Genomic DNA, 17,535 nt, shown 5'->3' with positions numbered 1-17,535 from the left:
CCCCTCTCAGAGCAACATTGGGAATATATTGGCACTAAAAATATGATCTTTGGCAGCAAAGTATAACTTGTAGCTCTTATGAAGTCTTATCTCCTCCTACTATTCAATTTTGGATCCAGTTCATTGTCTATCCATACATAGTACTTATCAAAGATAACCATTCAACTTTTCCCTATATACAGTTTCACAAAACAAATTAATGAAGTAGAAATAGGAAAGATAAAGAGGGAGTATTAATTTTCTTTTAGGCCCATTCTCTGAGTTTCATTTGGTAGAACCACTACAATTAAATAGTGTTTAGTTTCATGAGAGGGCCAGTAAACTTATTCATGTAGAAAATATTACTAGATTTTTGGTACATTTTTATATCATTATCATAAAAAAACAACAAATATTGATTGAGCACATAAACATGAGGCCTTATGATAATCACTGGGGATAAAAAACATTAAAAATATCCCTTGCCTTCAAGGGGCTCACAGTCTAATTAGGGAGATATAATGTATGCATATCTATCCAATAGTATATGAAAGTATACTATAGGTTTAATGCAAATGAGTGATATGAGAATTTTGAGGTTGGAAGGATTACTCTGGCCAATAGGAGAAATACATAGAAGAGGAAATAGGTACTTGAAGGAAAGTTTGAATAAAAGAGAGAGAAAAGGAAGAATAAGTGTGTGAGGACAAGTATGAAGAGAGTTCAAATGGCTTTTTCAATGAGAGAAGAAGAGAAATGCATTATTCCTTCCCTGAAGATATAGATGATTACGGTAAACATAGAGTTTGCCTTTTAATAATCTAGCTATCTCCCTCATTTTTCCACTTTTATTACATGTAGACACAAACTACCCACAGCTAGGACTATGAGTACCCATCAAGGGGAGCCCAGAATCACTCTGTAGGACAGATGGTAAAGGACAGTGGTCAAAGTGTCTGTGTCAGAAAAAAAGTTTGGAGGCTCTATCAGGTCATTCTCTGGTAGTGATTTGGACCATAAAGGGCTTGAAAAAGACAATCCTGTCCTTTTAGTAATTATCAATAGGCTATCAAGTTTATAACAGGGCAAACTTCGAGGGATTCTTCTCTTCCCTCTCCATGAACTAATCATTTCAGTCCATTACAGGCAAATCCAAAGAGTTTAAACTGAATTCATGCTCTTTGAAAATATCCTGAGTAGCACATGATTTTCCAGATACCCATGAAATTTACCTTGGACTAGACATTCACAAGGTTACTTACCAAAAGGGGTGGCTCAATTCTGAGCCATAGTCTAAGAAAAACTGATTTTAGACTGCTGATGCAGTTTCGGGCATAAAAAATATGTGACCACTCTTTCTACTGCCATCTAGTGGAAATAGTTATGTACAACTACTTGGAAATCAGAATCACAGACTGATTTTGAGCTAGAAAGAAGCTCAGCCCAACCCCCTTAACCCATAGATAAGGAACCTGAGACAGATCAAAGAGTCTGACCTGGAAGACATATTAGCAAAACCAGGGTTAGAAATAAGGCCCTTTAAAAACAAATCCAGGATGCTTTCTACTGCATCATGGATATTTGTCCTAAATTGTATTCTAGGAAGGAGATTTAGTTCAGTATATGTTCTGTTACTCAATTAGAATCAGGGGGCTGAAGACCAAAAGTAGCTTAAACTTCCAAGCATACTGAGGGTAGAGTAATAGTGAAGTAGAAAATCAATCTAGCCCAATTTATACCTGAAAAATTTATTCTACTACATACGTAGTAAGTGGCTCTCCAGCTTTTCCTTGAAAACTTATCATGGCTTCCCAAACCAGCCTATTCCACTTTGGGATTACTCTAATGGTAGGATGTTTTTAATTACACCAAGCATAGATCTACCCCTTCAACCTCCTCCTATTGTTAGGTAAACCCTTTAGAGCCATGCAGACCAGTACATAGGTAAGTAGGTAAGTAGGTAAGTAGGTAGGTAGGTAGATGATAGATAGATATAAAGAAAGAGGGGACAGCTAGGTGGTGATGGGGATAGAGCACCGGCCCTGGAGTCAGGAAGACCTGAGTTCAAATCCGACCTCAGACACTTGACATGTCCTAGCTGTGTGACCCTGGGCAAGTCACTTAACCCTCATTGCCCCTCCAAAAAAAGAAAGAAAGAATATATAATATTATAGAATATATTACATATATACTCTTCCACATAACAGCTCTTCAAACACTTGAAAATAGATATGTCATTATCTCTCCTCATCACTCCCAATGATGAAGGAAACATCCCTTGATTCCTTCAAACTCCTCTAGATGTTGTCCAAATTATGGATAACTTCCCTCATACTCTGGTATGGAGAACTGAATACAGAACACATGATACGTCCTGACTAGAGGTAGAGAGAGACATGATCATGTTCTTAGTTAACTTCTCTTTTAATGCATTCTTTTGTTGTTAAGTCCTATCAGACTCTCCCTAACCTCACCTGCGGTTTTCTTGGCAGAGATGTCGGAGTGGTTTGCCATTTCCTTCTCTAGCTTGTTTTGTAGCTGAGGAAACTGAGGCAAACAGGGTGAAGTGATCTGCCCAGGGTCACACAGCTAATAAGTACTTGAGGCCAGATTTGAATTTAGTAAGATCAACATCTTGACTCTAGGCCCAGCACTCAATCCACTGCACCATCTTGCTGCTCACCTAAAGGGTTGGTTTGTTTATTTGGGGCTATCTTATCATATGGTTGACTCATACTGTCCTTGAAATTCATTAAAACCCTAGGTCTTTCTTCCCACCCCACACACTCCAGACAAATCTGGCCCCACCTTTCTCATCTTACATATAAATAATTTAACCTAAGTTTAATACTGGTGTTTTTGTTTGTTAATTTTATAGATTTTATCAATGTAGAGAGCTACCGGTAAGGGCCTTTCTCAAACCAATGCAGAGAGGTACCTTCTTTGAAAGTACAGGATTTAGAGAGTTGCCTAGGGCACTGAATGGGGAAATGAATGAATAAGCATTTATTAAATGCTTCCTAAGTGCTAAACAGGATAGAGGGCTCAGCCTGGAGTTAGGAAAATTTATCTTCTAGAATTGAAATTTGGCATCAGACACTTACAAGCTGTGTCACCCTAGGCAAATCATGTTTGCCTCGGTTTCCTCATCTGTAAAATGAGCTGGAGATGGAAATAGCAGACTGAATAACAACAAAAGTGTTATGTATTACAAGACAGTCCCTCCAGCCTTCAGGTGGGACATATTCTAATAGGGAAAAACTACCCTTATAAGAGAGAGTTAGAGAGAAGAGAGATGCCTTGGTGAGGGAAAAATTACTGGAATGGTGACTGTAGCTATAGGGCAATTGGCTAACATAATTGATTAAAACACCATGAGAGTCTCTTCACTAGAGATCTTCCAGGAGATGCTGGATAGTCACTCACCATGTATGTAGTAGAGTAAATTCTTCAGGTCTGAGTTGCACTAGATAATATGTTATCCTTGATTTCCTTTCCTACTGAGTATTTATTGATTAGCTTCCTGGAACAAGAAATGAAACCTGTTTAGGGGACTGGGGTGAGGAGGACCTGAAAGGAGGAGAAGGGGGAGCTGGGACATGGCCAGAAAATGGCTGCAGTCCAGTATGGTTTGTTTGAGTCCTGCTAGATAATTGCTATCAATCTACACAGCAGTGCTGTGGGGTGGGAGCTTGGAGAACAGGTAGGAGGCAGAGGATGGAGTTCATCTGTACCTCACAAAGATGGTCGGAGTATAGCAGCTGAGTGGCTAGCTAATTGACTTGTCCAGCCACCATGGGTTAGAGGAGGGACTCTGAAGGCTAGCTTTTTGTCCACTGTTACTAGATTCAGCCTGTTGGGATCTTTTGGGAACCTGACTCTGTCATCCAGCCTGTTAGGGACTAGCCTTGTTAATTTACTAATCCTTGTCTTCTGTCTGAATCTGGGGGTTCTGTTAATATTTGCATGAGGTGTGTGGTTATTGCTCAGTAATATCCCTTTCTTTGATATTTTAGCTCGAACCAGGAAGACCATTACCATCCCCTAATGACCTCAAAAGAAAAATATTGATAAAAAACAAACGACTGAAACCTGAGGTGGAGAAAAGTAAGTCAAGTATACCTTTATATTCATTAAAACAAATATGCTTTATGTGTCTGGGCAAGGTGAGTGTCTAGGATGGAATATATTTCCTTGTTTCTCAGCCTCAGCTCTCTAAAGTTCTCTTCACATGTTTCTTCTTGTAATTTATCAGTATAGTAAGCTCAATTTTGGAGGCTCTTTCTAAATTTAGCATAATTTTCTCCTCATTTGCTTTCAAAGGAGTTTTCTGCATTTGAGTTCTTAGTATGTATTTCCTTAAAAAAATATTCTTGAGGACTCCAGGACCCATATTTTTTTCTTTGACCTTCTTGTCAGGTCAGTGGATAAATAGCTACAAATAATATGATGGTGGCATTAATACTTTGTGTCCTAGTGCATAGGTCACACATTGACTATTTCCAAAGTTGTTTACACTGGATTTTGTGGTCTGAGCCATTTTCATGAAAGTATACGATTAACCTGAAAGTGCTGCCCTTCACTGCTGCAGAATGATCTCACTTCTCAAACCTAGGGAGTAGGATTTGGGTCATTCCATGACTCAGAATTCATTGAAAGATCTTTTTCCTTGTGTTTCTATAGCATAGGTCACTTCAATTGAACAGTTAATTCTTGTGCAAGCCACATCTCAAGAAGTGGGTGTGATCCAATAGATAAACAGTAAAACTTTATCCCTGCCCTCCAAGAAGTTTATAATCTAGGAAGGATTTTTCTTTTAATTGTTTTACGAAGAACCTTCAGCACCTTGATTTTCAATCTATTAGGAGGAGTTTTGAAAATTTGGAGCATGGGAGTATGTGATTAGAGCCTAGTTTTAAGAGATGAATCTGGCAGTTGTGCATGGAATAGATTAGAGAGATAAAAGACCAGAAGGAGGAGGCAAGATTTTTGCCTTGGTTAAGAGGAGATATAATGAAGACTTGAGCAAGGATAGTGGCAGTAATTATGAAAATAAGGGGGGAATTTTTAGAGGTATTTTGAAAGGTGGAATTCACAGAACTTGGGAAATGATTGAATATGAGGGATGAGTCAAGTCAAATCAGCAAGCATTTATTTAGTGCATACTATGTGTCAGGCACTATACTAAGTTTAGTAGATACAGAGAAAGGCAAAAGACAGTCTCTGTTATCAAATAGCTTATAGTTTAATGAGGGAGACAAGCAGTTATCTACAAACATGGTATATAGAGGATAAATTGGAGATAACCTCAAAAAGAAGACACCAAGATTAAAAAGGACCAGTAAAGACTTCTGAAAGAAGTTGGGACTTGAGCTAGGGAAGATACAATGATAAAAAAAAATCATGATCATGTGTGAGTTCTTGAATATGGAAGTAGAACACTTATATGTGATGGCAAGCACACTTGTGAATCATGGCCAAGGGTGTGACCATCTCTTTGTGTAGCTGAGGTAGAACAGAAGAGTAGGTCATAGGAAATAAATAAATTGGGAAACTGGGAAAGAGAATGTTCTAGGAGTCCATAGATAATAGCTGTCATAATCTTTATTGAGCGATAATTATGCATCAAGTGAATATTCACTGGAAATGGCAGTGAGGAGTTAGGAGCATTCTGATTCCCCAGTCTTGACCAATGAGCTTGGGTATAAGTGAAAATGTAACCCGTGTTCGATAGGCTGTGTCTTCTTTAGGGAGACAGGTATCAATTAGTGTAAGAAGATGAAAGGAGTGAGTAAGGAAAGGGCTTAAAATGAAAGTAAGTTTCTTAACTATAGATTAAGTATCCCATACAGCTCAGTGGAAGGAACAAGTAGATATAGAGTGTTGTAATGTTGGGTTGAATAACTGAATGGAGAGTGGAGTACAGAGAATTTTATTTGTACAGTGATAGTTGAAAGTTCAAAATCAATGGGATAGGAAAAGTATGATGGGGTATGGATTAGAAGCATGTTAACTTTCAAGGAATGAGCTCAGGAAGACTTTTATCCCAAGGAGACCAGGCAGCCATTGTGAAGGTAGAACCAACTCGGGGGTCTATGGCTAGGCCTTCTTAGGATATATTGATTTTAGAAGGGGACCTACCAATCACAGATTTGACTTTAGAGTGGAGTCATTCCTAAGAGACCAGGTGAGGAAGCAGTGTGTACATGAAGAAGTTGGGAGGATAAGATGGTAGTTAAGAGTGAATAGTTGGGGGCAGCTAGGTGGTGCAGTGGATAAAGCACCAGCCCTGGATTCAGGAGAACCTGAGTTCAGATCCGGCCGCAGACACTTGACACTTACTAGCTGTGTGACCCTGGGCAAGTCACTTAACCCTCCTTGCCTCGCAAAAAAAAAAAAAAAAAAGTGAATAGCAATGGCCATTCTGGCCCTTCTCACATTATGCTTAAAGCACTGAAAGGTAAACTGTTCACATAGCCTATTTGTGTTAAAAATGGGCCTTACACCTATGCCTTCTTGATTTTAAGGATTGTGCTCTATTCTATTACCTTGGCCCTCAAATAGACCAGTAATAATGATTATTCATAATGAGGTCTATCCAATTTAACCATCTTTATTAACATCATCATTATATAGTTGAAGGCTTGGGAGTAGATGAAAGACCTTGTTCTCCTCCAAGAGAGAGAATTAAAAGGGAAGAGAAGAAAGTCAGCAAAACATTTGATAATGTATACACTTAGGGAAAATAAGTAGAGCCTGTGAAAATGGTAGAGAGGTAGGAGGAAAACAAATATAAGTATTTATGGCACCTAAGGGATGAGTCTAAGCAGGGACTGGTCATCAGAGACAAAGAAAGAAAATTTGAGGGTATGAACACAAGGGAGAAAAGTTAGATTTGACAATTAGAGAAGGTCAGTTATGACTTTCATTGATGAAGTTTCACTTGATTAGAGGGAAATGGAAAAGGACTGGGAATTAAATGCTTAGAGAGTCCGTAGAAACAAAGAACATCAACTCCTTTTTTGGGAAGTTTTTGCAATCAAGAAAGAGGTTAAATGGGACAGGATTTAAGCCAATAGCTGGGCTGAATTTCTTTTTTTAGAATATCATCACCTGAGTGTGATAGTAGGCAGATGGGAAAGAGTCGTTAAAGGAAATTAAATCAAGTGCAATAAAGAGAGGAATAAAGGTTGCAAAGAAGTAGGGAGGGGAAGGGAGTGGAGGTCATAGGATAAGGTGAAGAGCAAGTCATTTGCTGAAATGGTTTTAGTAGGGAGCTATAATCACGATGGAAAGTGGAAAAGCACCAACAAAACCCAGCAGCAAGAGATAGAAAGAGAAATCCCACTTAAAATAACTGCATACAATATAAAATACTTGGGAATCCATCTGCCAAGATGGAGCCAAGGATTATAAGAACACAATTACAAAACACTATTCATGTAAATAAAGACATCTAAATAATTGGGGAAATAATAATTGCTCATGGGTAGGTTGAGCCAATATAACAAATACAACAATTCCACCTAAGATAATTTAGTCCATTCCAATCAAACTACCAGAGAATTATTTTATGGAGCTAGAAAAAATAATAGCAGAATTCATTTGGAAGAACAAATGGACAAGAATATAAAGGGAATCAATAGGGGAAAAATGGTTAAGGAAGGTGGTCTAACATTTCCAGATTTCAAACTATATTATAAAGTGCTAATCATCAAAATAATCTAATACTTCCTAAGAAATACAGTGGTAGATTAGTGGAATAGATTAGGTACACAATACACAGTGGTAAATGGCCATGTAATCTAGTATTTAATAAACCCAAAGATCCAAGCTTTGAGGGTAAGAACTCAACATTGGATAAAAAATTGCTGTGAAAACTAGAAAGCAGTTTGGCAGAAACTAGGCATAGACCAGCATCTTAAACTGTATATCAAGATAGAGTCAAAATGGATAAAATGATTTAGATATAAAGGGTGATATCATAAGTAAATTAGGGGAGCATGGACAAATATACCCATCAGAGGTATGAATAAGGAAAGAGTTTGTGACCAAACAAGAGATAGAGAGAATTACAGGAAGTAAAATAGATAATTTTGAGAACCTGCAATTAAAAAGCCTTTGCACAAACAAAACTAATGCAGCCAAAATTAAAAGGGAAACAGCAAATGGGGGAAATTTTTATGACAAGTATCTCTGATAATGGCCTCATTTCTCAAATATATAAGGAACTGAGCCAAATTGATAAAAATAAGAGCCATTCCCCAGCTGATAAATGGTTAAAGGATATGAACAGGCAATTTTCAGAAGAAGAAATCAAAGCTATCAATAGTCACATTAAAAAATGTTCTAACCCACTACTGATTAGAGAAATGACAATTAAAACACGTCAGAGATACCACCTCATACCTATCAGATTGGCTAATATGGCACAAGAAAAATGAAAAATTCTGGAGGGGATATGGAAAAATTGGAACACTAATATACTGCTAGTGGAGTTGTGACCTAGTCCAACCATTCTGGGGAACAATTTAGAACTAAGCCCAAATTGCTATGAAATTGTTCATAACCTTTGACTCAGCAATACCACTACCAGGTCTGTATCCCAAAGAGATAAAAAAGAGGGGGGAGGACTTGTTTGTACAAAAAATATTTTATAGCAGCTTTTTTGTGATGGCAAAGAATGAGAAGTTGAGGGGATGCCTATCAGCTGGGAAATGACTGAATAGGTAAGTTATGGGACATGATTGTGATGGAATACTATTGTGTTGTAAGAAATAACAAGCAGGATGATTTCAGAAAAACCTGGAAAGACATATATGATCTGATGCAAAGTGAAGTGAGTAAAATCAGAACATTGTACACAATGATAGCAATATTGTAACAATGATCAACTGTGAAAGACTTAGCTATTCTGATCAAGACAGTTACCCAAAGGAACCATGAAGAAAGATGCTACCCACCTCCAGAGAGAGAACTGATGAACTCTGAATGCAGAGTGAAGCATACCTTTTTTTCACTTTATTTATTTTTATTTTGTTTGTGTTTTCTTTTACAACTTGGCTAATATGGACATTTGTTTTCCATGACTTCTCATGTATAATTGATATCAAATTATTAGCCTTCTCAAAAAGGAGGGGTGTGCCACTGGGAAGGAGAGAATTTGAAACTCAAAATTTTTTTAAACTGTTAAAAAATTTAAACATTAATGAGAACATTTAGTGAATTAAATAAAAATAATTTTAAAAAGAACGTGGAAAAGTATCTTAGAGATTAGTACATGAGTTTGTTGAAGATGAAGAGAGATGGAATCATTAGTAATTAATAATTACCATTCAATTAACTTCTATTTGCCTCAGTTTCTCCAATTCTAAAATGGTGATAATAACAGCACCTATCTTTCAAGCTTGTTCTGAGGATAAAGTTAAAGTGTTTAGCACAGTACCTGACACTTAATAAGCTCCATAAAGATGCTTATTCTCTCCCCACTCCCAAAAAATAATTCCAAAAAGAAGATATCAAATGACCACAGAACAATTGCCTAAAGGTACCATAGAAGAATAGAAGAGAGCTGATCACTCCATCTCCAAATGAATGAATGAATGAATGAATGTAAAAGCATTTAATTAAAGGCTTACTATGTATTATTCATCTTTAAGAAAGGGGTTGATAAGTGCCTACTATGTTATAAGAACTGTGCTAAGCATTTGTTCTTCCCAACAGTCATGGGAAGTTGATGCTATGCTTTGATTTGTTGGAAGTAAAAGAAGTGTCTACTGGAGAAGATTGTAAAAGTTGCATGTTCAAGAAAAAAATCAGAGAATTTGAGAGAGCTTATTTCCAATAGGATTGGAATTCTGTTAGGAAAGGTAAAAGGGACTAGGGAAGAGGCAGTCAGGGGTTGTTAATCCTGCAGAGGGGATGGGCTGAGCCATAGAGGCATAGAGATCAGAAGTTAAGAGGTCTCAAGTAAGAGAAGTTGAGAGCTAGATGACAGGGACTTGGGACACAGGTTTGAAAAAACAAAGAAAAATCCAGATGAAGAATGACAACGGGCACCCCAAAAATATATGGGAATGAGGGTCCTAAGGAAAGGCTACATGTTCTAAAAAATATCTTCCTCTGCACTAGTTTCCTGAGAGACAAACATAGAGGTTCTCAAGGCGTCTGACTGACTGTTCATTCTGTTGTTTCCTTATCAGTTTTTATTTTTATTACAAAACATGAACTCATGCTATGTAATTTAATTTATCTTTTTTTAAAAACAGAACAGCTTGAAGCTTTAAAAAGTATGATGGAAGCTGGAGAATCAGCAGCCCCAGTAAATATCTTAGAAGATGATAACGAAGAAGAAATAGAAAGTGGTGAGTTTTTAAATGTTACGTTTATATGAGTACTTTGAAAAATGAAGTAAAAGCATAGAAACTGCCTTTTTTTTAGCTTCATTAATCTTTAAGTGTATAAATGACCTTTTATTCCATTATGTTACAGTTAGGCCTCATGTACCAATATGATACCTTAATGTTTTTCCAAGCCAAAATGTGACACAGAAGCATGACTGTTACCATGATATTCAGATTTATGTCACAGCTAGTCCATCCTTCTTCCCATGATGGATTTAACTGTTGGGCATAAATTCACAGCCTAAGAACCCCTGAAGCATTTTCAGGAGGAGGCAGGGGGTTAACCAAACAGCTCCATGCTGCAGGTTTTCACCCATGAACATGAGTGTGAATTCCTGTTTTATTTATATCAACTCTGAATGAACAGAATCAAAGAGCAATGAAAATGAGTTACAAATACAAATACAAGTAGTGAGCCTGTTTCTAGGATATCTAGGAGGCCCAGTAAGTTAGAGTGCTGGGGCTGGAATCAAGAAGACCCTATTTTGGGGGTAGCTAGGTAGAGCAGTGGATAAAGCACCGGCCCTGGATTCAGGAGGACCTGAGTTCAAATATGACCTCAGACACTTGACACTTACTAGTTGTGTGACCCTGGGCAAATTACTTAATCCTGTTTGCCTTAGTATACTCATCTGTAAAATGAGCTGGAGAAGGAAATGGCAAATTGCTCTAGTCTCTTTGCCAAGAAAACCCCAAATGGGGTCACAAAGAGTTGGACATGACTGAAAAATGACAGAAAAACAACCTGTACTTATATGTAGCAAGTGAACTGGAGAAATGTGACAATTATTTGGATAAATAAGACTCCTGAGATCCCCAAGTCATTTTATTTGGGTTAAGGGAGTAAAAATGGATTTTTATTGGACTATAATATTAATAATGAGAATAACCTACACTTATATAGTCCTTTATAATTTACAAAGCATTTACTTCACAATTACCCTGAGATTAGAAGACCTAAAAGACCTTTGAAGCAATTATTTATCGCTTTGCAATAATGCTATTATCCTTTTTGCAATGGTAAAGCAGCAAGGGAGTTGTTATTCCAAAACCTGGAACTCTAGCAAGGAGGAACCAGTTTTTAAGAAGCAATAATACAGACCTTGAGGGAGAGAGACTTAATAACAACAACAAGAACAGTAATAATAGCTAACATTAGCAAGCTCATGCTAACTAATAATTAGTGCTATATGCACTTCACTTATAAGAATTATATAACAAAAATATGCCAGGTGACCCTCACAACAACTCTGGAAGGCAGGTGCTCTGTTTTACAGACGAGGAAAATGAGACAGAGAGGTTAACTTGATTTTCCTAGGGTCACACAGCTGATAAACATCTGAGATTGGATTTGAACTCAACTTGACTCCAGGCTCAGTGTCCTTACCCACTGATCCACCTCACTGCCCAGAAGCCTAGGATATGTTGATAGATAAAATCTGGGCATAGTCTGACATGAAACTTAGATTTTGGGAGAACCAATTTCAGTGGGTTTAGTAAAAGAGTATGTATCCCTTGGACTAAAATTCTATGCAATCTGCCCAGAAAGGATGGGAAGTTCTCATAAATTAAATTCATAAAAGACAAAGAAATAATTTCAATAAGGAAAATGGTGACTTGTCTAAAGGATCCATGTGAAGTAAAAGAAGCTCATTAAGTGAATGAATAAATGAATGAATGTAAAAGCATTTAATTAAAGGCTTACTATGTGTTATTCATCTTTAGGAAAGGGGTTGATAAGTGCCTACTATGTTAGAAGAACTGTGTTAAGCATTTGTTCTTCCCAACAGTCATGGGAATTCAAAGCTATTATTATCTCCAATTTACAGTTGAGGAAACTGAAGGGAACAGAGGTTAAGTTACTTGCCCAGGATCATACAGCTAGTAAGTGCCTATGGTTGGGTTTACACTCAGATTTTCCTGACTCTAGTCCCAGAACTCTTTCTTCTGTGCCACCGAGACTGACTCTGCCCTCAATAGCTTACATTCTAAACTGATTAACCAATTAGACTAGTTAACTAACTTGTCAGGTATGTTATAGAAAGGATTCTAGAGAAGCTGGCCTCTGAGGTTCCCTCCAGCTCTCAGATTCTGAATTATTATGACCACTTTAAAATAAGGAAACTGAGATCCCAAAAGATTAAAGGACATTCCTACCTTCATATAAATAATAACTATATGAGCCATCCCTTGCAAATAAATCATCTGACGTTTAAGTTCATGGCTCTTTACTATATAAAGTTATCTGGCTTTTATTTTTACTTTTCATGTGTGGACAGCCTTATTTTTTATTTTGAAATGGATTATTGAGGAGTTTCAAAATATACTGCAAGTCACAGGAATAAAATAGACCATTGGAGCTGGTAAACAAGATGACAGAAAATTGGCATTTAGCTGGATCATGAGTAACACCAGTGTTTCATAACTATAATTGTTGTTGTTCAGTCGTTGTTCAGTCGTTTTTCAGTCGTGTCCAACTCTTCGTGACCCCGTTTGGGGTTTTCTTTGCAAGGTTTCTAGAGTAGTTTGTCATTTCCTTCTCTAGCTCATTTTACAGATAAGGAAACTGAGGTAAGCAGGGTTAAGTGGCTTGTCTAGGGTCAAACAACTAGTAAGTGTTTGAGGCCGGATTTGAACTTGTCTTCTTAACTCCAGGCCTGGCAATCTACCCACTGTCCCATCTAGCTCCTCTATAATATTATTGTTTTGGATTATACAAGGTATCCCAAAAGTCAGGGCACTTTTAGCTTAAACCTACATGAAGAGTCTAGAGACATTCTCATAGAATGCCTTTTGTCTAAAGAGTTCAAAACAGCTCCACAGATACTTTCTCACTTAGACTAAGAGAGAATCAAAATTATGAAGTTTTGAAGGATAATTAGGTAGCAGGAGGAAAAAAAAGGCTTGACTTAGGGAAGTTCAGTAATTTGCTTGAGGTCACACAGTTAGTTCAGGATCCTAGCTCCCCACTCAATGCTCCACAGTTACATTCTTCTCCATGATGAATTCAACTGTATTGAAAAACAATGACTGTGTCTCTAACTCTCCACATGCTTGTGATAATTACCAGTCATATAGCCTTCAAAACTCACCTAGAAACAGCAGTATGGCGCTTAGGCCTCTCACCTGTGATATAGTCCTACAAAACCATTATATTTACATAAAGTGTCATTATTGGTTCCAGCCCAATGGAAATATACATTCAAATAAGGTGACCACTTTAGAGGATTTAGTCGTTACCTTAACAGAGACCTACCTGTATCCCCACTTTCCTCAGACAGTCCTTAAACAGCATGATCGTAAGACTCTACATCATCTGACTGTTCAGCTTTTCAATGTCCTTCCAAAAATGTGCTATTCAGAGGGAGCCATGATCTCCCATAGCGGGCAGCACATGTCTGCTACCTAAACCCTGGGCATGGTTTTTTAATTCCCTCACAAATACCTTTTTTCAGTTCTGGTCAATCACTTGAGCATAATTATGGCAAAATATTATTTATACCATCCATGCTACAAAGTAGCATAGTTCAGGAGGGCAGGAACCACAACCAACTGAAGAATGGCAAAAGCTATCAGGAAGTGAAGCCTAGTAGTAAGACAAAATTTAAATTCATAGCACCCTGTAACGCAAGATGTACATTGGATTACTTGAAAACCAGTATTGCAAAAATAGAAAGGAACTTACATCAGGCTTGGAAATTAGGAGTGATTTTTCAGTATTTAAAATCCACAAGAATAATTGTTCATGTATTCAGCTTAGTCAACAATTACCTATTAAATAGCTTTTGTATACTGTGCTAGGTATCAGAGGAAAAAGAAAAGGAAAAATTTTCTCCCTGTATTCAAGGATCTTATAGGCCAATTGGTTGGCCAAGATAAGTGCATATGATATAGCTAAGATATCGTGCCAAGATGAGTGGAGGTAGAGGAGTTCAGAAGTAGAAGAGCTCTCCATGTGCTGGAGTAATTGGGGAAGGCTCCTAGAGAAATTATGAAACCCCAAAGGAGCAATAGGATTCATTAGTCCCAGGCCATTTCAAACTGGAGGACAACATTGGCAATGGCTTGGCATTGGGAGTGAGTGTGGCATCTTTGAGGACTAGTGAAGAGGTTGGCTTGGCTGAAGTAGAAATAAATTCACAAGAGAGGAAGTGAGAGAAGTAGGTTGGAGTCAGGCTTTGGAGAGTCTTCAAGGAATTCCTGCCTGTGGAACTAGATACTATAATATCTGCTTTACTTACAGAATCAAAAACAAAAACAAGTAAAACCCACACAATTCATATAATTCAGTTCAATTAGACAAGCATTTATTAGACACCCACTATTTGTCATTCATTCTTTCATTAGAATACAAACTCCTAGGACAGCTAGGTGGCGCAGTGGATAAAGTACCCTCCCTGGATTCAGGAGGACCTGAGTTCAAATCCAGCCTCAGACACTTAACACTTACTAGCTGTGTGACCCTGGGCAAGTCACTTAACCCCAATTGCCTCACCAAATATATATATATATATATATATATATATATATATATATATGTATGTATGTATGTATGTATATGTGTGTGTGTGTGTGTGTGTGTATATATATATATATATATATATATATATATATATATATATATATATATATATATATACTCCTTGAGAGTAGTATCCTCAGCACCTAGCACACTGCCTGGCACATAGTAGGCTAGAAGACAATTGATTGGTGCTTAATTGCCAAGCACTGTGCTGGGTTATCTGGAGATCCACAGACAAAAAACCTGACATGAGTCAAAAAATTCTAACCTTTTGTTTACTTACAATAATGGTCTCAAGGATTTTGTGTGTGCTTTTTAAAATGAAAGATTAAACACTGTTGATATTAGAGAGGTAGCTTGGTGTACTGGTCTGAGTTCTGCACTTAGCATTAGGAAGACAGACACTCGCTATCCGTATGACTCAGGGCAAGGCACTTAGTTTTGCTCTGCTCAGTCTCCTCATCTGTAAAATGGCATCATAATAGCACTTACCTTAAAGATTTGCTGTGAGAATCCAATGAAATAATATGTGTAAAGTATCTTGCAAACTCTAAAATACTATGTAAATATTAAATGTTATTATTATTTGTATTAGTTAGAAATAGAATAGTGATATCTCTTAAACAACCTAATTCACTGTCCTCTGATCTTTGGGCTTCTGTTAAGTTATTCAGAGCTTTATATCAGTTACAAGCCTTCCTAGACTTCAGTTGTTTTTAACACATTTTCCCATGCCTGTCACTTCATTAGACAGCACTGAAATCTCAGTCGAAATTTCCAGCATTTTTCTCAGTAATGTTAGATCTATGTAATTGGGGTTAGTGTGTGTGCATGCAACTAGATCCCTTAAAGGTCAGTGATGTTTTTAGTCTTAAATATAATGGAGGCATTTGAGGATTAAAGTTTTAATACTTGTGTCTCACTGAGATGGAATTGGTATTCCTCTCCTTGCATGGCTGATGTCATTTCAGTTTTAAAATCAGAACCACATGCGTTTGAGACCTCTTCTAATTTGGCATTATTGTTCTCTCCCACTAGTCACCATCTCATACCTAAGCCATTGAACAATGCCTGACAGCCTAACGCTTGTTCATTTGCCATTGGAATCCTTTTCTCTCTCTTCCATACAGTTGATCAAGAAGAGGAAGCTCACCCAGAATACAAATTTGGAAGTGAACTCTCTGCTGATGATTTCAGTCAAAAGGAAGCTGTTGCAAATAGTGTAAAGAAGGTTGGCGTCTGTGTTCTATTAATTTATCTTTTTTTGTTTGTCTTGAATCCCAAGAGAAGCTGCTTGCTGTGAATTGAAGAAATTAAACCCACAATAAAGTTGCTGTTCATTTTTCTCTCTAAACTGCTTAGGAAAAGGAAGCCCTTTTGTATTCAAACTCAAGACTCACGGTAATAGCTTTAAGAGAATACCAAATTATGATAAATAAATAAATAAATCAGTTAGTCATTAAATATCTAATAAATTCCTTCTGTGTGCCAGGCATTATGCTAAGGGCCCACCCCTTCCTCTGTAGTTTGGAAGACATTTACTCTATGGAGAAAAAATAAACACAAACAAAATTCAAATGGTGAAGCTAGCCCTTCCTAACTACATAGACCATCATTGAAAAGACAGCCTACCAATAAAGCATCTGCCACCTAGGGGAGAATAAAGCCTAGAGATCAAGATGGCATCAGAATACGCAAACTGTCACCAAAATATTGAACCTCGTTCAGGCTAGAAAATAAGACCTAAATATAAGAAGTGAACTCCTTCAGAATCACAGAACCCCAAAAAAATTATTGGAAAGGATTAAAAGTTGTTTAGTGCAAACTCTATGGGTATAAGAAAACTGAACCCAAAAAAAAGGGTAAGTAATTTGCCCAAGATCACATAGGTAATCTGTGCAAGATTGGAGTCAAAATTTCTTTGAGGCACTGTTCTTATGTTTCATCCATAAATAGTCTTGCTTTTCCGTGCTTGCTCCCATCTTACCAATAACCCAGTTTTTTTTTAAAAATGGCATGAACTACTTTTAGAAGTAAGGCTGATCATGAATGAATGGACAATGCAAGACCATGGGAGCATAAGATTGAGTCAAGTCAAGTGAATAAAGCTTCTGTCTTGTGCCAGACATTGTGCTGAGAACTGGGGCCACAAATCTGGAAGGGCTGTTATAAATTATCTAGTCCAAAAACTCTTAACTTTGGGTCTCTGAAATTGTTTTTTTTTTTAATATCTTGATAACTTTTCAGTAGAGTCTCCTTTGTAATCCTATGTATCTTTTTTTATGTATTTAACATATTCTGAAAAGGGTTCCATAGACTTCACCAGACTTCCAAAGAAGTCCATGACACCATAAATATTAAGAACTCCTGTTCTAGTTCAATACTCCCTAATTTTACAGATGAAGAAACTGAGGCTCAGAGATGTTAAATAACTTGTCTGAGGTCACACAGGTGGTAAGTAACAGAGCCGGGATTCTTAAGAGTTCAATATTATAATATGTAGGTCCAGGTCTTCTGATGCCAAATTTTCATAAAGATGAAAATGATGTGCTTACCAAATGAATATGGTATGAATGTAAAGCAAAGGCACTGATTCCATAACCTAAGGACTCAAATCACTTCATTTATTCA

The 17,535-nt window shown here is 37.2% G+C and overlaps 1 protein-coding gene across 5 annotated transcripts in view; it reads left to right on the top strand.

Annotated features, from left to right (window-relative positions):
• The window catches only part of PLCB4 (phospholipase C beta 4), a 381,108-nt gene that overhangs the window by 280,440 nt on the left and 83,133 nt on the right, over nt 1-17,535 (top strand). For all 5 annotated transcript variants that reach the window (XM_043986572.1, XM_043986571.1, XM_043986575.1 and 2 more), the window contains 3 exons: nt 3,996-4,086; nt 10,248-10,343; nt 16,035-16,135. In XM_043986572.1, the coding sequence (XP_043842507.1) occupies nt 3,996-4,086; nt 10,248-10,343; nt 16,035-16,135 (288 nt within the window). The remainder of the gene's footprint in view (nt 1-3,995; nt 4,087-10,247; nt 10,344-16,034; nt 16,136-17,535) is intronic.

Source organism: Dromiciops gliroides, chromosome 2 (genome assembly GCF_019393635.1).
Source record: "Dromiciops gliroides isolate mDroGli1 chromosome 2, mDroGli1.pri, whole genome shotgun sequence".
Taxonomy (NCBI): Eukaryota; Metazoa; Chordata; class Mammalia; order Microbiotheria; family Microbiotheriidae; genus Dromiciops; species Dromiciops gliroides.
This window is presented reverse-complemented; position numbering and strand designations above follow the sequence as displayed.